The sequence below is a fragment of the Alosa alosa genome, chromosome 10 (genome assembly GCF_017589495.1).
Source record: "Alosa alosa isolate M-15738 ecotype Scorff River chromosome 10, AALO_Geno_1.1, whole genome shotgun sequence".
Lineage (NCBI taxonomy): Eukaryota > Metazoa > Chordata > Actinopteri > Clupeiformes > Clupeidae > Alosa > Alosa alosa.
This window is the reverse complement of record NC_063198.1, coordinates 21,859,259-21,879,111: the sequence shown is the minus strand read 5'-3', so window position 1 is coordinate 21,879,111 and position 19,853 is coordinate 21,859,259. Positions and strand designations below refer to the sequence as shown.

The 19,853-nt window shown below is 46.0% G+C and overlaps 1 protein-coding gene across 3 annotated transcripts; it reads right to left on the bottom strand.

Annotated features, from left to right (window-relative positions):
- Positions 1-1,536: 1,536 nt before the first annotated feature.
- On the bottom strand, positions 1,537-18,446 carry capzb (capping actin protein of muscle Z-line subunit beta). Of its 3 annotated transcripts, XM_048255013.1 has the most exons (10): positions 18,254-18,446; positions 13,227-13,316; positions 11,026-11,147; positions 10,647-10,760; positions 8,477-8,618; positions 8,186-8,302; positions 6,349-6,414; positions 5,410-5,486; positions 4,283-4,384; positions 3,526-3,555 (listed from the first exon to the last, which is right to left on the bottom strand). In XM_048255013.1, exons 1-9 carry the CDS (start codon positions 18,254-18,256, stop codon positions 4,291-4,293), a joined length of 825 nt encoding a protein of 274 aa, XP_048110970.1. In that variant the 5' UTR covers positions 18,257-18,446; the 3' UTR covers positions 3,526-3,555; positions 4,283-4,290. The 3 variants fall into 3 exon arrangements, with proteins under 3 accessions (XP_048110971.1, XP_048110972.1, XP_048110970.1); XM_048255014.1 differs by lacking the exons at positions 3,526-3,555; positions 4,283-4,384 and adding an exon at positions 1,537-2,505; XM_048255015.1 differs by lacking the exon at positions 4,283-4,384 and having other exon boundaries at positions 3,381-3,555.
- Positions 18,447-19,853: the final 1,407 nt, after the last annotated feature.

The window sequence follows — 19,853 nt, the reverse complement described above, 5'->3', positions numbered from 1 at the left end:
CAAACTGATGTGGTAGTACACAGTAAAGAGGGGGCTCCCTCGCTGAAATGCTCTAATCCACAGTATACTTCACCTTTCCTCCCTCATTTCAGTCAAGCCATGTTTGGAAGGTCATAGGGTCACTTTCAAGGTCAACCATCTCTCCTCCCACACCCCCAGACCCAACTCCTTGTGCACATGCCCAGTTCACTCGAACCTCCGTACACTAACACCATACACTCACACTGGTATGGGATAGCGGGAGTTGTGAGGTATACCAACCATCGATTGCAACAATAATAATAATAATAATAATAATAATATTAAAAATAATAATTGTTGTAATGATAATACAAATCTAGCATGACCCTCTTAATAACCTTTGTTACAGTACATCTTTCTTTAGGAGCAACAGTTATATTTCATACAGATATAGGAGGTTGGGGCTTTATCAGAAATTATACCAGTGAAAAAACAAAAAAAAAACAACAAAAAAACGTTTCCATCTGATGTTGGGAGGCATGTGTGGAATTCGGCTAAGATCGCAAAGTTGTTACCAGGATCGTCCTCTCAAGGTGTAGGGGTCCTAAATCTGTGGGCCTTAGTGATGCTACAGAGGTAAGGCTAGTCACACACGCACACATACACGTGTGTGTGTCTGCATGTATCTGTGGCTGTGTGTCTGCGTGTCTGTATGTATGTGTGTGTGTGTGTGTGTGAGCAAGAGAGCTGAAGGAGTGCACAAGCCACTCTCATTCTGCAATGTGTTCATTAACCGTCATAATACTATCAGAATATTATTAAACTTAACATCAGAGAAAGAGAGAGAGAAAGAGAGAGAAACAAAAAAGCGTTTCCATCTGATGTTGGGAGGCATGTGTGGAATTCGCTAAGATCGGCAAAGTTGTTACCAGGATCGTCCTCTCAAGGTGTAGGGGTCCTAAATCTGTGGGCCTTAGTGATGCTACAGAGGTAAGGCTAGTCACACACGCACACATACACACGTGTGTGTGTCTGCATGTATCTGTCGCTGTGTGTCTGCGTGTCTGTATGTATGTGTGTGTGTGTGTGTGTGAGCAAGAGAGCTGAAGGGAGTGCACAAGCCACTCTCATTCTGCAATGTGTTCATTAACCGTCATAATACTATCAGAATATTATTAAACTTAACATCAGAGAAAGAGAGAGAGAGAAAAGATAGGGACACAAACTGATGTGGTAGTACACAGTAAGAGAGGGGGGGGGGGGGCTCCTCGCTGAAATGCTCGCAATCCACAGTATACTTCACCTTTCCTCCCTCATTTCAGTCAAGCCATGTTTGGAAGGTCATAGGGTCACTTTCAAGGTCAACCATCTCTCCTCCCACACCCCCAGACCCAACTCCTTGTGCACATGCCCAGTTCACTGAACCTCCTCAGACACTAACACCATACACTCACACTGGTATGGGATAGCGGAGTTGTGAGGTATACCAACCATCGATTGCAACAATAATAATAATAATAATAATAATAATATTAAAAATAATAATTGTTGTAATGATAATACAAATCTAGCATGACCCTCTTAATAACCTTTGTTACAGTACATCTTTCTTTAGGAGCAACAGTTATATTTCATACAGATATAGGAGGTTGGGGCTTTATCAGAAATTATACCAGTGAAAAAACAAAAAAAAAACAACAAAAAAACGTTTCCATCTGATGTTGGGAGGCATGTGTGGAATTCGGCTAAGATCGGCAAAGTTGTTACCAGGATCGTCCTCTCAAGGTGTAGGGGTCCTAAATCTGTGGGCCTTAGTGATGCTACAGAGGTAAGGCTAGTCACACACGCACACATACACACGTGTGTGTGTCTGCATGTATCTGTCGCTGTGTGTCTGCGTGTCTGTATGTATGTGTGTGTGTGTGTGTGTGAGCAAGAGAGCTGAAGGGAGTGCACAAGCCACTCTCATTCTGCAATGTGTTCATTAACCGTCATAATACTATCAGAATATTATTAAACTTAACATCAGAGAAAGAGAGAGAGAAAGAGAGAGAAACAAAGATGGAGAGAAACGAGAGAGTGGTGAATGGCTTCAATGAGAATGATGATGCCTCAACAAAGAAAAACACAAATAAGAAAGAAAAAAAATACAAAGCTAAGCGTTTTCTCCTTTTTTCCTTTTCCAAGAGTGCAGCACTGAGACAGGTGGTGAGAGGGACCAACAGAGACGGACAAGAAAACAAACAAAAAAAACAAACAAAAACAAAAACAAAATCAAAACAAAAACAAACAGAAAAAAGAAGGTGTAGCAAGAGTGAGGTGAGGAGATTTTGTGTAAGAGAGAGACAGGGAGAGAAAGACGGAGATGGAGAGAGAGAGCTAGAGAGAGAGAGAGAGAGAGAGAGAGAGAGAGAGAGAGAGAGAGAGAGAGACAGAGAGAGAGGACTACAGCATGTCTAACTTTGCTGCTTGCGTTTGAGCGCCTCCATAAGGTCATTCCTCAGGGACTCTTGCTTGGACTTATCCGCCAGGGTCTGGACACTCCTGTGAGGAAAGACAAATGGACAGATTCAACAACAAGTACAAAACAAAGAGAAAAACTAAAGGAAAACCACAGGAATGAAATAAGGGTTGGTTGCTTGTTAGGACATGGGGAATGTCACCACACATGTTTCATAACCTTCTCCATCTCAAATCAGGGAAACAGGATGGGCCGGGTTAGAATTACACATCGTACACACATACACCACGCTTGTTCGAAAATGAGCTGCACTTTTAACAGCCGGCTTCACATGCAGTTAACAACTGTTACACTCTGACATTCGGCTGTTATGTTATACTCAATTTCCCAGGGTGCATTGGGGATGCAAGTGTTAAAAGTTCACTCTGGCACACTGCCTATGCACAGTAACATAAGCAGACATAATATGTCTGTTTATGCATGCATGCAATCTCTCTCTTTCACACACACACACACACAACACGTTTACTTCTCTCTCTCTTTGACACACACACTCTCTCTCACACACACACACACACACACACAACACGTTTACTTCTCTCTCTCTCTTTGACACACACACTCTCTCACACACACACACACACAGCACGTTTACTTCTCTCTCTCTCTTTGACACACACACACACACACACACACACACACGCACACAGACCCCTGCACACTGCTGGCCATAGCCCTATACCTCCTGCCCTAGTCAATGTAGATCTGGCGCTGGGTGAGGACCTGAGAGAGCTCTCTCTGGAGCTGCCGGTACTTTTGGTTATCAGGCAAAGACTCAATAGATCTGGAGGAGAGGAGGAGTGGAGAGGAGGAGTGGAGAGGAGGAGGAGAGAAGGGGGAGGAGAGAGGAAAGAAAGAACAGAGGGAGGGAGTCCAATAAGAGAGAGAAAGACGGAGATGGAGAGAGAGAGCTAGAGAGAGAGAGAGAGAGAGAGAGAGAGAGAGAGAGAGAGAGAGAGACAGAGAGAGAGGACTACAGCATGTCTAACTTTGCTGCTTGCGTTTGAGCGCCTCCATAAGGTCATTCCTCAGGGACTCTTGCTTGGACTTATCCGGCCAGGGTCTGGACACTCCTGTGAGGAAAGACAAATGGACAGATTCAACAACAAGTACAAAACAAAGAGAAAAACTAAAGGAAAACCACAGGAATGAAATAAGGGTTGGTTGCTTGTTAGGACATGGGGAATGTCACCACACATGTTTCATAACCTTCTCCATCTCAAATCAGGGAAACAGGATGGGCCGGGTTAGAATTACACATCGTAAACACATACACCACGCTTGTTCGAAAATGAGCTGCACTTTTAACAGCCGGCTTCACATGCAGTTAACAACTGTTACACTCTGACATTCGGCTGTTATGTTATACTCAATTTCCCAGGGTGCATTGGGGATGCAAGTGTTAAAAGTTCACTCTGGCACACTGCCTATGCACAGTAACATAAGCAGACATAATATGTCTGTTTATGCATGCATGCAATCTCTCTCTTTCACACACACACACACACAACACGTTTACTTCTCTCTCTCTTTGACACACACTCTCTCACACACACACACACAACACGTTTACTTCTCTCTCTCTTTGACACACACACTCTCTCACACACACACACACAACACGTTTACTTCTCTCTCTCTCTTTGACACACACACTCTCTCACACACACACACACACATACATACACAGCACGTTTACTTCTCTCTCTCTCTTTGACACACACACACACACACACACACACACACACACACACACACACGCACACAGACCCCTGCACACTGCTGGCCATAGCCCTATACCTCCTGCCCTAGTCAATGTAGATCTGGCGCTGGGTGAGGACCTGAGAGAGCTCTCTCTGGAGCTGCCGGTACTTTTGGTTATCAGGCAAAGACTCAATAGATCTGGAGGAGAGGAGGAGTGGAGAGGAGGAGTGGAGGAGGAGGAGAGAAGGGGGAGGAGAGAGGAAAGAAAGAACAGAGGGAGGGAGTCCAATAAGAGAGGGAATAAACGAGAGAAGAACAGAAGGGTGGCAGAGAGATGAAGAGGAGAAGGAGGAGAGAGTCAAAAGAAAGAGGGGGAAAAGCAAGAGGAGTGGAGGATGGGAGGAGAGGGGAGGGAGAGAGAGGTGAACAAAAAGGCATGTGTGCATGGGGACTAAAAGGTAAAAAGCACAGACACCAAAGGGAACAAAATGGAGAGATAACATTGAGTAAGAATGACAATAATGAATGAGTAAGGGGAATGGAGAGGCAGAGAGGGAGAGCACTAAGGGCAGAGAGAGAGAGAGAGAGACAAAGAGAGAGAGAGAGACAGATTGAGAGAGAGAGAGAGGCATGATAAAGGAAGAAAATCGAATCAGGAGATGAAAGCACAGAGGAGAGGAGAGACGCAACCCAAACAACACAGCGTGTCACATGACAGAATGAGAACGCAGGGAAAACAAAAAGGAAGTTTGGAGCGAGAGGATCCCCCACAGAGATTACACAACTCAGCCAAAAATCACTCTCCTCTGGCCAAACCATGATGGGAGAGAAAAAGACCTCTCCAAAATATGTCTCTATGTAGTAACCTCAAAATCCATCAAAAGCACAAGAATTTGGCTGTACCACTTCGAAGTTTAGGAAAACATCTTAAGTCGTTGTGGTATTTTCTACATAGACCTCTCTGCTCTCCACTATGTGGCAGTCAACATGAATCTCTTTATTCCCTGAACCCATGTTGCTTGCCCACTTCTCAGACAATCCCTGGTAATATGGCGACAAACAGATGTTGCCCTTCCAGACAAATGCCCCTTTGCAGATCTGCTCAGGCATGTGCCTGTGGGCAACTGGGGATGATGTAAGAGCCGTAATGATGTAAGAGAAGTCCCCGCAGGTGTGGCAGACAGTCGGCTTGTTTTTGTGGCGAGTGTGTGGCTCTGCCGTACCTTAGGCCGTTGACGATGTCCTTGGTCTTGCCAAAGTAGATCTCGTTCAGAGTGGAGCGGATCTTATTCTCCATGTCCTGTGTAGTGAGGAGAGGGAGTGAGAGGGAGAGAGAGGGAGAGAGGGGGGGAGAGAGAGAGAGAGAGAGAGAGAGAGAGAGAGAGAGAGGGGGGGTGAGAAAAAGAGAAACAGAAAGGTAAACTGAAACGGTCTGGTCTGATACATACACAAATATAAGAATCAGCCCAAGCACTCTGACCACACACACACACACACACACACACACACACACACACAGAGAGAGAAACCATTCACACATTAGCAACCCTCTCTCGAGTGTGACAACTCTGTGAAACCAGAGAGGTTAACACACACATCCCATCCCACCGCACCCAACCCGACCGCACCTCCCTCCGCCCCCATCTGTAAACCTCATAAAGTATGAAACACATGCAGAGCGGAGGCCTTCATTTTTAATTGGAGTCTTGTGTTAACGTTTAGGGCAGGACGTGAAGGAGAGGGCGGCTGGAGGGGGGGGGGGGGGGGGTTTACTAGAGCGGGGGCAGCTGGGGCAGTGGAACATTCTCTCTACACAGGGACCAGAGATGTGTTAAGAGGCAGACAGGTTGGGTGGGTTGGGGTGGGGGGTTTTGGGTCCATAAACAACATGCAGGTGTGTGTGTGTGTGTGTGGTGTGCGTGTACTGCATTTGTGTGTATGGAATAATACACACAATAAGTACATAATAGTATATAAGGTGTGTGTGTGTGCGCGTGTGTGTGTCTGGGCAAGCCAGGCAGTGAGAGTAATTTGCTTTTGCGTGACAGAGACAGAAACGGCAGAGGAGAGACGTATACGACAGAGGGAAGAGGGAAGAGGGGGAGGCTGCACTCAGAGTAGTTTACGAGCCGACCAGAGTAGCCAAAGACAAACGGTCTCACCTCCACTAGGCGTCCGATGTTGGCGATGTGGGGGGAGGACTCGCTGACCGTCTCGTCTTTCTCCATCTGATAATCAACAGCGAAGCGCACAGATGAGTACAGGAGGAGGGAGAAACAGAAAGAGAGAGTAGAGAGAGAGAGAGAGAGAGAGAGAGAGAGAAGAGAGAGAGAGAGAGAGAGAGAAAGAGAGAGACACCACTAGAGGTATAAACTAATCCAAAGCCATGTGTTTCGACTAATCACCTTCACCCTACAATCTGCTTTTTGTCTGAATGGGAATAATTTCACTTGCTGATCAAACCACAGCAAATAATGAGAATCCCTGTTCTTCCCTGTAAAGAATTGTTTTTCTTACTAAAATCCATACATTTCATAATGAAGTCCAAGGTGCAGACACGTCATGAATCACCAAATGTACATTCTCAAAAAGACACACCAACGGTGTACAATTGCAGTCTAGTATTTAGGTAAAACAACATTGTATAGCACGCGCATCATGCCAAATGCCAACTACGCAACGGGGGGTTGAGTTAAAGGTCTTGAATGAGTTTGGCATTTGTGTTTTGGTCCCTCCGTGACACATGCCCATGGGCAACACCAGCTGTGTGTGAGAAGTCGTGGAATGCCACCGAAAAATCACTTTGCTCAAAAAGGCAACGCCTGCCATTATTGCACTACATGCGTGTAACCTACCAAGTGTCCTCACTAATAAAAAAAGAGAGAGAGAAAAAAAATCTCTCCCAAATAAGGGGATTAGAGGTTTAAGTACAACAATATTCATGCAAGACCATTTATGGCACTGTTTTATGGCTTGTTTTTTTTCTTTAGTAGGTCAGATGGTTTTTAACGGCAGTGGAACGTTATAAGCAGATGACCCCGTTTGTGCACCATGATGCAACTGTCAGCTATGCTCACTGCATGCACATATGCGTGAGCGTACAAAGTCCACTAGCCATTCTACTTTTATAAACCTGCTTAAAAAGCAGATTTAAACAAGACTTAAAGATGTATACATAGTGCAACTGAAACCATGACCATAATATTCTACTCATGACACTGTACATATTGTTGAAATATCTGTCATCCAGATGGCTCAGGGCATGCTATGCTGCTACACTCAAGAGCGGAGATCCATCAATCACGATATTCCTTCAGCAAAAGTCTCCTTCAGGGCAAAAGTTGAGGTGAAGAATTTCCTGCCATTGACAAACACGTCTCACACCCCGACGCTTTAATTTCAATACAGACAACATTTGCAGGGCAAACACATGACCTGGCCCCTGAAGGAGAACTCTGGCAGATTACAATAGAGTAAGGCGAGGATCACATTAGCCAGCAGCAACCGGCAGCGGCAAACGTAACGCAACGCTCAGACCATAATACGTTTTGTCTCGTTCCTAAGCAACACAGACGTGTCTGTCAATTGAATACGCCCGCGTTGCGCTTTGAAAGTTGAACCAAGTTCATTAATTCATTAATCCAGTGTCTCCTTTCACCTGAGAAGAACCTGTGAAAATGGTCCTGATTTGTATTGCTTTTAACTTACTTTTAATGCTATTCTAATGTTAACTACACTTACTCTCAATTGTTATTCTAATGTTATTTGGATAACACCCCACCCCACCCAAGTCATTCCAGAATTCCAGTGAATGGAAAAGGTCAGAGTCTTTCTTTCCAGAGGATTGGTGTGGTTAATACTTTAAAATCTCTGTTTATTCGATCTTCACGGCTCCGTGAAAAGGTCACACGAATTGAATCATCCAATGGGACTTTTGGTGAACAGCACTGATTGCACGATTGTGTTTGTGCCTAAAAAGGAAAAAACGGTGGTGCCTACTTGTCTGGTCAGACTGCCCCCCAGGTTCATGGTGCCGGAGCCGGTCTTGGTCGTCTGCAACCACAGCATCACAGTGGAGGTCAGCTTGTAGTGGGCCGTGCGTCCACTAGACTTCTCCTGTGGTCAGAACACACACACACACACACACAGATATAACAGACACATACAAAGCAGAAACACTTTTTTCCCCATTCACATTTTCTTATGTCCATTACAATTACATTTTTTCTCTCTCAATCCCTCCTTCCCTCCCTCCCTCTATCTGTCTTCCTCCTGCTTTCATTCCCTCACCTGCACCTCCACCACATGGATGGAGTCCCAGCATCCCTTGATTTTCTTGGAGCCGTCTCCGGCCTTCTTGATGAGGATGACCCCGGCAAATCCATGGTCCAGGTCCCAGAGGTACACCGAGGAGACGCCCCCCTCAAAGTACCTGGAGCATTCAAACACAAAGTACGCGAGTCATGCTCATGTGCCGGAAAACACCACTTTACTGAAGGAGAAAGCGGCCTTAGTGAGTGTCTGTTCAACACATCAACAAACATGGGTGATCAGTCATGGGTCTGTGTAGTGTACACATGCATACATGTATATGTTGAAAAGTTTATAGGAATGATGCTTATACTACTGGCTGATGTTGTGAAGCATATTAGTGTTAGTAATTCACCCGTCTAATCAACTAACCAACACTGCAATTCCTCAGGGTGGCGTTTTGTGGTATGGAATAGTGTGGTGTGGTATAGTGTGGTGTGGTATGGTATAGTGTGGTGTGGTATAGTGTGGTGTGGTAAAGTGTGGTGTGGTAAAGTGTGGTGTGTGTGTGGTATTGTGTGGTATAGTGTGGTGTGGTATAGTGTGGTGTGGTGGTGTGGTGTGGTGTGGTGTGGTATGGTGTAGTGTGTTATAGTGTAGTGTGGTGTGGTGTGGAATAGTGTAGTGTGGTGTTGTGTGGTATCATGTGGTGGGGTGGTATAGTGTAGTGTGGTGTTGTGTGGTATAATGTGGTGGGGTGGTATAGTGTAGTGTGGTGTTGTGTGGTGGTATAGTGTGGTGTGGTGTTGTGTGGTGTGGTATAATGTGGTGGGGTGGTATAGTGTAGTGTGGTGTTGTGTGGTATAATGTGGTGGGGTGGAATAGTGTAGTGTGGTGTTGTGTGGTATAGTGTAGTGTGGTGTGGTATAGTGTAGTGTGGTGTGGTGTGGTATAGTGTAGTGTTGTATAGTGTGGTGTGGTATAGCGTGGTGGGGTGTGGTGTGGTGTGGTATAGTGTGGTGGGGTGTGGTATAGTGTGGTGGGGTGTGGTATAGTGTAGTGTGGTGTTGTGTGGTATAGTGTGGTGTTGTGTGGTATAGTGTGGTGGGGTGGTATGGTGTGGTGTAGTGTGGTATAGTGTGGTGTGGAGTGGTGTGGTATAGTGTAGTGTGATATAGTGTGGTGTGGTATAGTGTGGTATAGTGTGGTGTGGTATAGTGTGGTGGGGGTGTGGTATAGTGTAGTGGGGTGGGGTGGTATAGTGTAGTGTGGTGGGGTGTGGTATAGTGTAGTGTGGTGGGGTGGTATAGTGTAGTGTGGTGGGGTGGTATAGTGTAGTGTGGTGGGGTGGTATAGTGTAGTGTGGTGTGGTGGTATAGTGTAGTGTGGTGTGGTGGGGTATAGTGTAGTGGGGTGTTGTGTGGTATAGTGTGGTGGGGTATGGTATAGTGTAGTGTGGTGGGGTGGTATAGTGTAGTGTGGTGTTGTGTGGTATAGTGTGGTGGGGGTGGTATAGTGTAGTGTGGTGGGGTGGTATAGTGTGGTGGGGTGGTATAGTGTAGTGTGGTGGGGTGGTATAGTGTGGTGGGGTGGGGTGGGGGTGGTATAGTGTAGTGTGGTGGGGTGGGGTATAGTGTAGTGTGGTGGGGTGGTATAGTGTAGTGTGGTGGTATAGTGTAGTGTGGTGTGGTGGGGTATAGTGTGGTATAGTGTAGGTGGTGGGGTGGTATAGTGTAGTGTGGTGGGGTGGTATAGTGTAGTGTAGTGTGGTGTGGTGTGGTATAGTGTAGTGGTATAGTGTAGTGTAGTGTGGTGTGGTGTGGTATAGTGTAGTGTAGTGTGGTGGGGGGTATAGTGTAGTGTGGTGGGGTGGTATAGTGTAGTGGGGTGGTATAGTGTAGTGTGGTGGGGTGGTATAGTATAGTGTAGTGTAGTGTGGTGTGGTGGTATAGTGTAGTGTGGTGTGGTGGTATAGTGTAGTGTGGTGTGGTGGGGTATAGTGTAGTGGGGTGGTATAGTGTAGTGTGGTGGGGTGGTATAGTGTAGTGTAGTGTAGTGTGGTGTGGTGTGGTGTGGTATAGTGGTATAGTGTAGTGGTATAGTGTATGTAGTGTGGTGGTAAAGTGTAGTGTAGTGTGGTGGGGTATAGTGTAGTGGGGTGGTATAGTGTAGTGTAGTGTGGTGGGGTGGTGCAGGGCAGCACACTTACAGGTCTCTGTACTGGTCGAAGGCATTGTTTGCTTCCACCTCCAGCTTGCGCAGTCGTGCAGAGGGCATGGCCCCATCATCAATGGGGGGCTCATACTTATTACTCCAGGGGGATCTGAGGCCGTGGGGAGGAGAGTAATTAGTGAGCTGTATACCCACAAACACACTAAACACACACCAGGCCCATGTGTCCATACATCATAACACTGTGTGTATCCATACTTGTAGACTGAATGTAACATGCAGTCAAAACACAACGATTTTGACACTGAACAAACTAACATCCACAGCAGTAATGCATGTGTGTAGGCATATCACGTGTACGATATGATGAATAGGGTAGGGTGGGTTGTTATTTTGTGTGCAATTCTAGGTCTAACCTGTAGGAGTCACCATCGCGATTATAGTCACAGAGCAAGTAGTCCTTTCCCACCACCCTGTCTCTGGCAATCTTCAGGGGCTGGTCCACAGAGGAGAGCAGGTCCTCACACAGGCTGGGTACCTATCAACACACACACACACACACACACACACACTTTTAATAAGGCAAAATGGGCGTGACAGGTTAATGAAAGTAACAAAGTCCAGGAGGTTTCACTCAACAAATACAATAACCTTCCAATTTTCTTCACTGAGTGGCCCACTGGTTAGCACTCTGGACTTGTAACCGGAGGGTTGCCGGTTCGAGCCCCGACCAGTGGGCCGCGGCTGAAGTGCCCTTGAGCAAGGCACCTAACCCCTCACTGCTCCCCGGCGCCGCCCGTTAAAGCAGGCAGCTCACTGTGCGGGGATGGTGTGTGCTTCACCTCACTGTGTGTTCACTGTGTGCAGGGTGTTTCACTAATTCACCGATTGGGTTAAATACAGAGACCAAATTTCCCTCACAGGATCAAAAAAGTATATATACTTATATACTTATCTCAAAAGTCTAAAAAACATCTTTATACTAAGTTCATTAAAACAATAAAAAATAAACATAACATACCTTTACATACACTTAAAACAAATATTCTCAAGCAATTTTAAGGATGATCTCTCTATATTACATATCTAGTTTTGCATCCCGACCAAGTTCTTCTTCAAGGTTAAGCATCAACCAACTGAAGAATGCTGCTGAAAGCGGGGCATTCACAAGAAGTCTCTAATGAAAATAGCTGCCACGCTGGGGGAGGGGTGGTGTGTGTGTGTGTGTGTTGGGGCTGGTGAGCCAGTGGGCAGAGAGAGACGTGACCCTCTTTAATTAAGGCTGCTGATGAAATCAATATGAGGCAAACGAGGGCTTAGGGGTTTGGGTTTCCCATTTCCCTTCCTCTATATAACAGCACCCCCAAGCCCCAAAGAGGGGACAAGGAAGGGGTGGAGAGAGAGAGAGAGAGAGAGAGAGAGAGAGAGAGAAAGAAAGAAAGAAAGAGAGAGAGAGAAAGAGAGAGAAGGGGAGAGGGGGGAAAGAATGCGCTGTGATATGAGCAGGCAAAGAGCCTTGGCGGGACAAAGCAGGACAAATGACTTCTCACAGACTGACATGGAAACCCCTCTTCAGACACACATGCGCGCACACATACACACACACGCACACACAAAGGCTAGGCTGTTCTTTCTGTCACACTCACATACACCTGCCAACAGCCACCAGGCCAAGAGACCCAGGAGGACAGAGGGATAGAGAAAGAGAGAGAGAGTAAGAGAGAGAGAGAAGGGGGAGGGCAAACATGCACAGACAAAGATGTCGGAGATAGAGCATCATGCCAGAGAAGAGAACAGAATGCAAAATAAACTGACTCAGAACGCAATCAAAGACAGCAACAGAGGAGAAAGACAAACAGACATGGGGTGTGGCATGGTGTGGTGCAAGCAAATAGAACAGTGAACATGCAAGAGACAACCAACAGCGATAGCGCTAACAGAGGTGACTGATATAGTATGAACGCCAGAGCGAGGGAGAGCATGCCCTTGAGGGGACGAAGGGGAGGAGCAGGGGCGAGAGAGGGAATATGAAGCTGAGGACAGAGTCCAGGTGCTCTCCATCAGCAGGCCAGGGACAGTTTGGCAGGCAGGAAGAGAGGCGAGAGGAGGGCGGGCCGACGGGTCACCATGCTGAGTGACTGACAGCTCTGCTAATGACCGCTAACAACCGCACAACACAGAGGGAGCCAGGAAAGACTGCTGTGATGCTGCTGGTCAAGTGTGTGTGTGTGTGTGTACCTATTTATGTGTGTCTGTGTATATGTCTACACAGGTGTGTGTGTGTGTGTGTGTGTGTGTGTGTGTAGCTATGTCTACACAGGTGTGTGTGAGTGTGTGTGTGTGTGTGTAGTGAGAGCAGGGAACAGCAGCTCTAAGTAGATATCAAAGTGGAAAAGGTTAAGACAGCACGTAGGGTGAGAAGAGCACTTTCATGTGGAGCCGTTTCAGTACCACGCCGGGCTCCTTGGGTTCACCGAACGCCACGTGACGGTGTCACTCATTAGCGCCCGACAGGAGAGTGGACCGGGACCGGACCAGGGGTTGGCCTGGCACGCGGTCAGGCTGTTGCTGGGCATCTACCGATTGGCGGAGAGCAAGCAGTGACCATGTCACTCACCAGGTCGATGAGGTCGCTGAGATTCTTCTCGATCTGCTGGGGAGGCAAGCGCCTCATCAGGTCCAGGGCACAGTCGAGCTGCTGGTCATTCTGAGAGAGAGAGAGACAGAGAGAGAGAGGAAGAGAGAGGGAGAGAGAGGAAGAGAGAGGGAGGGGGAGAGAGAGAGAGAGAGAGAGAGAGAGAGAGAGAGAGGAGGAGGAGAGGGAGGGAAGAGAGGGAGGGGGGGGAAACAGATGGAAAGAGAAAGAAATAGACAGAAAGGGAGGAAGGGGAGAGATGGAAAAGGGAAAGCAGACAGAAAGAGGTGTAGAGAGAGACAGGTAGAGGGGGATGGAAAGAGAGAAGAAGGTAGAGAAGGTAGAGACCCAGAGAGGGGGAGCAGGAGAGAGAAAATCAAAGAAGAATGCATACAGACGGATGCAGATGAGGAGAAGAGAGGGAGGCAGAGAGGGTAAATGTGTAGAAGAAACAGAAAGAGAAGGGAGCAGAAAGATGGATGGAATCAGAGGGAGGATGGGAAGGAAGAAAGAAATAAACAAACAGTTAAGGGTTATGTTCTGACTACTTAAACAGCTGCAGAAATACATCAAAACTAATTACCCCCCCCTTTCTCTCTCTCACACACACACACACACACACACACACAATCCAGCTGCTCCAAAACAGTGACTACACAGAGACAAAAATACATCAACACTAATTTCCTTATACTATTTGAACAAACACACACACACCCAACTTACAGTACTAGCCATAAAAAATAGGAGCACAGATGTAAATACACACACACACACATATTATAGTTCTCTTACAGCACACACACACACACATTATGTTAAGAGAAGGCGGTATATCCTAGATAATACCGCATTTGTGGGTGCTGCTATATGCACAACCCCCACAAGCACTCACACCAGCATCAACAAGTTCCGTCACAACCATTATCACCATCAAAGCGCAAACAAGTGTGAAGTGGGTGGCGGAGGTTTGAGGAAGCACATTTAAATGCCACCGTCGTTATCGGCCCGCTGCGACACTCAATGGCCCGAGCTGCGGCGGCCTCCTTTTTTCCAGTGCGCGTGACAGCAGCTGAGCTTCCCAGAAGGAGAGTGGCCTGAGGCGAGTTAGAGAACAGGAGCTGGGCTTCTTCCCCCCTCCCCCTCCGCCTCCACCCCACCTCACCCCAGCACACCACACACAGGCCCGTGAGAACAACAGGGCCCACTGTGGCCGAGAATTAAGGAAGTGGCTGGAGCCGTCCAACGGCCAGACGGCCCTGGGCATGTGACACTGAGTGTGGGCCCCCAGTCTGCCTTCTTGGGATGGGCTGGACTTGGGTTGGGGGCGATTGGCGACCGACAACGTTCCCACCGGCCGGTGACAGAGAGGCCCCTGTTGTCGTGGCGATCACGCTCACCTGTGGATGAGTGGACGAGTGAGCGAGTGTCTGCGAGAAAGCCCAGCCTGACCCGTGTCAGGTCACCGGAGAGCTTTTGTGTCTGCCGGGTTGTGCTAAACACACACATCCTGATTCTCTTGTTCTTACTACTACTGACTCACTAGTTAATCATTCATTGTTTTGAAAGACTTGATGTCTGTGGTGAGTTTTTGGAAACAGTTGGTTGGAGAACAACATATTATTTTATCGTGTCAGATCTTGTTCCAACCCAATCCAAAGCTAGCTTTCATGATGGACTTCCTATTCTGCTGTTTTAACTACCACAGTCGCAACAGACCACTTACTTCTATTTACATACCACCGAGACACTGATCACCTCTTCAAATAACTCTTGTTTGAGCTAAGCAAATCCAATCCTATGAGAAACACTGGTGACCGCTTCAAGCAAAACAGATGGGGACTGTCTCCTTTGGACATACTGTGCCGTCAAACTTCCAAACCTCTGTAAAAGTCTCTGTTTTATAACAGAAATAAAACACACTTAACACGATAGGCCTACCTATTGCTTGGTCCACTATAATGTAAATCCAGTCATTATATTCACAGTAACATCAAAATCAATACATAATTCAAATATCCAGAAAACGTTGACACTGCAATGTATCTGTCCACAAAATCCCACACGCCAGTCAGAATGAAATCCTGGCAGCAGATGATGGATCTGATTATGTTCAGTGATTAAGGCAAATGTGGCACAGAAACCACATCCCATTCAACGTTTTCCCAAACTCTTTTTTTTCTCCCTGGCGGCAATGCCCACCACAGTCAATGTTCAAGCTCAACCTGTCACTCAACTCTTCAAACAGCCTGAGTCATACACTCCACATAAGCCCAAGGGACCTCAAGAACTTCCTGTTCAATCAGAAACACAGCACAAAGTAGTGCTCTAATGTTTGGCACAATCGCTTGAATATTGTTTCCACTTCAGTGCAGAGGGTCTCCTTTTCCAGTTTCTCTTCTAACCGCTGTAACCTTTGGCACTTTCTGAGGTAGAAATGATCTGTGAACCTGAAGGGAGGATAATGAGCACCCTAGCACTTAACAGTCCCTGTTAACTAGAGAACAAGTTGGCCGCCCTAACCTTGAGCGCTGGTGTTTGACCAATGCTGGACAAGCAACACTATGGAGATGACACCTGGGTGCCTGTTTAAGCTAACACTGTTTCAGTGAAAATCAATCAAACTTGACATAATTTAACATTTGAAAATACTCACTGACACATAATCACAACATGACATATTTCACATTGAAAAATTGTTTAAAACTTCTGAAGTAGACATCTGGTGAAGCCCCTTCAGTCGAACGATGGGAAGGTCGGATGTTCAGCTGCAGGCTTCTCTCCCATAGGGCACGTCTCTCACATAAGAATGTAAAGCCGTGCACTCAGAGCTCCATACATGTACGGAGGCCAAGGCAGGGCCAGCCACAACATGAAACTACAGCCGGGGAACAGAAGAGGAGGCGAGAGGGAGGTCTACACTCAAACCTGACTGAACATTCCAATCCTTGCAGCGAAAAAGTCTTTATCTAGCCTCGCTCCAAAACAATACCAGCTAACTGGTATTTGGCAGCCAGCACCTTACTATTAGATTACTAAAAGATATTATTCTAATTTTGCCAGGAAAGAGGACAAATGCAACCATTGTAAGCTGACTGATGTGCAATGCCTAGAGGGCTAGAGACATCAGTCCTCCATGCTATTGTTGACCTATATATCTAAAATCAATGCCCTTACAATCATGTAAAACAACTTGTTAATCAATGTGATGCAGACACATCACATGACACATATAATATAAATCCAGAAACGATAAACAGAATGTCTCTAAGTTGCTAGGATGTTACAAACAAAACATTTTTGGGGGTGAACCGTAATTGTTGCAAATGTAATCACTGGACTAGATGCACACAAACGGACTGTAACTCAATCCATGTGCACTCCATAACCAGAATGGAATGAAGAATAAGCCACTCATTTACACAACTGTCTGTGAATCTGTGTCTATACATCCTCTGTTGATAAATGTAAACGGTTCATTCAGACTGCAGCTAGTAAGTTAGTAAGAGTAATCAAATTGACCATCATCCATCTTGATACTGAGCCACAGAAAAACTTGAAGAAACCACCCACATTCCAGTACACACACAGAATCCATCAAATCCACGTCATGTAAATACGTACACCCTTTACAAGGAGAGAACACAAACAATACACGCAGGAGCTCCAGCTGCCAAAAACAGGGCCGTCTTCCACTTCCAACACCTCCCTGGAGTCTCCCCATTTATAAACCGTTCTGAAATCTACCATTACCGGTGAGGTCGTATTTAGACTGCACACAGCAGACACCTGCACTCTCTGACACTGTTTACAGATAGCCCAGCCAACACCAGGGCAGCTGGGCCAGAGAGGGGTCACGGTGCAGGCAGGCAGGCCCAGCAGATGAATGAGTTTGGGGTAAGTGTGAGGAGAGTGGCTGCAGAGTCGAACCACCTGTTCTCATCTGTAAAGTAATCAGAACGTTGCAGCCTTGCAACTCTAAGAGGGTTCTCCCCCCTCTCCTTCCCGGCGTTTACAGGACCTGACTGCTTTTAAAGGGAATGTTTACCATGTTCACATGTTCAGATGTAACTAAGCTTTGAAAGCTTCTTTGGTAGAGTTGAACTACTACTAAGGGATTAGTATATTCGCTCCTCTCCTATTGCAGGCAGCCCCCCCTTCTAATGGGATGTCACTGCCACTGCCTGACACCTAGGAGGATTACATTCTCAACTTCTGCAGGGATGACCATGCACAAACTTTAACCTCCACTGATGTGATTTGCAAGTCTGCAATCACTTTCATCAGTACAGTTCAAACAGATAAAATGGACGGTGTGGTGCTCAAAAAGAGGTATCAACAAGTCAGCCATGTCAGTCAATTTGAATAGGCTTATTTACCTACAAACCTCTCATACACCAGCCTTACATCACATAGTTTCATGTTCTGAACAAATAGGTAAGGATGTATAGTGACATAACTGCAATGATCAACAAGATACAAAAAATGTTTGACCACAAAAAGCTTGTTTAATGGCTCGTTGCACTCTAAAGGGGTGGGAATGGGCGGAGCAGACCGGTTTTGGCGACAGGCAAACCAGCACTTGTAACTATTTTAAACACGGGGTACAGGTTTGCCGAAGGAGGGGTGTTGGTATCACAACCCGAGCAGCTCCTAAGAGTCAACTCTGCAAATTCATAACATCCTGGGACAAGCTAACGCACTTCGTCCACTACTGTTAAAATTAGCCTGCTAGCTATGCTTGCAAGCTAACTACCTAGCTAATGTTAACATTAGCCATTTAACAATGCTTTTGTGAGTCGGTTAACTTCCTACTTGTTCGACTTACTTACAACGTGCTTGTAAGTTATACTATGGTTCGCAGATTTGATGCTGTATTTAGGTGACACCGCAGAGTTGCAACGTAGCCCACATCCTATAAAAGGACACCAGCTAATATTCCTTAGCACCCCCACCAAAAATTGGCTATACCCATCTCCGTTTCTTCCAGCCCAGCTCCGCGGCCTTACCATGTCTGCGGCTCTCGATGATGATCTCACAAGGGAAATAAACGTTCACTGGTGTCTCGCAGCTGTCGAATTATTGTGCTCGCTCGACTCGGTGTATTATTTAGTTATTATTTTTGCCCCTCCCGATGTTATTTCTCTTCAGCTCCCTTGCGGAACCCAGCCCTGTCAGCGAATTCACTTCCTCAACCGGGGGTACAGGGAAAACAAGCGGCGCTTGCATATCCGGGTCACCATACCCAGTCTCTCAGCTGACCAATCAGAGAGGGGTAAGGAAGGCATGGCCAAGTATGGAAAGATAGGAGGAGTAACAAAACGACTAGACACACGAACATAACGGCAGGGGGTGATAGCGAAGGGTTGACGTAAAATCTCAGTAAGATGTTTATGAGTAGTTTGAGTGTAGGTCGTTGACAGATGCAATTAGATGACTGTCACCAGATTGTAATCAGTCTACTGAATAGTGTAATAATACCATACAACTCACTCCACCGACAAAAATCAGCTTAGTAGACACTGTTTTTTGCTGCTTTTATCACTGAAATTGTGAATTATGAAAATATAGCTTGAATAATGCATTAGCCTAATAATTTGAACCTATAACAGTTCCAGTAGGCCTTTTTTGAATGACTAGAAGGAGCATAGGCAAGACTGCTCAGTTGTACAGACTGGCTTATGACCCGAGAGCACCCACTGGTCGGGCGAGTGCGGGTGAGATTTGCGTATGTTGCGGGTTGCGGGTGGGTCTGTAAAAATGTCACTTGCAGCCATGCCTAAATTATGCTTACTGCACATTAGGCATAATTATAGGCTAATATATAATAACAATATAATATTCAGTATTCATTATTGAATGCTTAACTGGAATGATATTTTTCCCTATCATCCTATTTTTAAAGCAGGTATACCTGCGGGCATTGGCCAACAGGTTTTCTACAGGAATGGCATGTTTGAACGGGCACCTCACTAGTCGTTACATTTAGAAATTTGCGTGGTTGGATCGATGTTAAGCGTATAATTGTCGGGGCGGCTTGGATCTCCAAAATGACTCGGGTGCATCACTGCTGTCGCAAACACGATGGAAACAAAAAAATGAATATAGGCCTAGACTTAATGACTCTTATTGTCTCATGTTATTATTTTTTTCTCTCCCCAGCAGCATGTGCACGTTTGTTTTTCTTGTATCAACAGAAAATGTTTGTCAATGTAACAAGTGTAGGCCTAAACAATAATTCCTAAGGCAAACAACACTCACTGTACATGGAAAAGCTAAGGCCATCAGCCAGAACTGTCGGAAACCAGTGTAATTTGGGATTAACCCTAGGCCCACATCAAATAACCAACTTGCCAAGTAGGCTACCATAAAACGACAGATTGACACCGTTTTGAAGAGAAAGGAAGTGCACCAAATACAGTTTTATTTTGTTGCTGCTGTTTAGCCTAATAGGCCAAGCAAACTTCTTTAAACCTTCCCTACATTATTAAAAAGCATAAACAGAGGAAGGCTTGTTTCTGCAGGAATTAACCATAACACAATTTCTCATAGACAATTTCCATGCAACTTTAGTGTAAAATAAAATGATGGACTTAGGCGTAGATATAG

Bases quoted from the DNA above. Each gene is read 5' to 3' on its own strand.
- capzb (XM_048255013.1), bottom strand. The intron at 11,148-13,226 runs GTGAGTGACATG...GTGTGTTGATAG, and splicing joins TCAGCGACCTCATCGACCTG to GTACCCAGCCTGTGTGAGGA. The intron at 8,619-10,646 runs GTAAGTGTGCTG...TGAATGCTCCAG, and splicing joins TTCGACCAGTACAGAGACCT to GTACTTTGAGGGGGGCGTCT.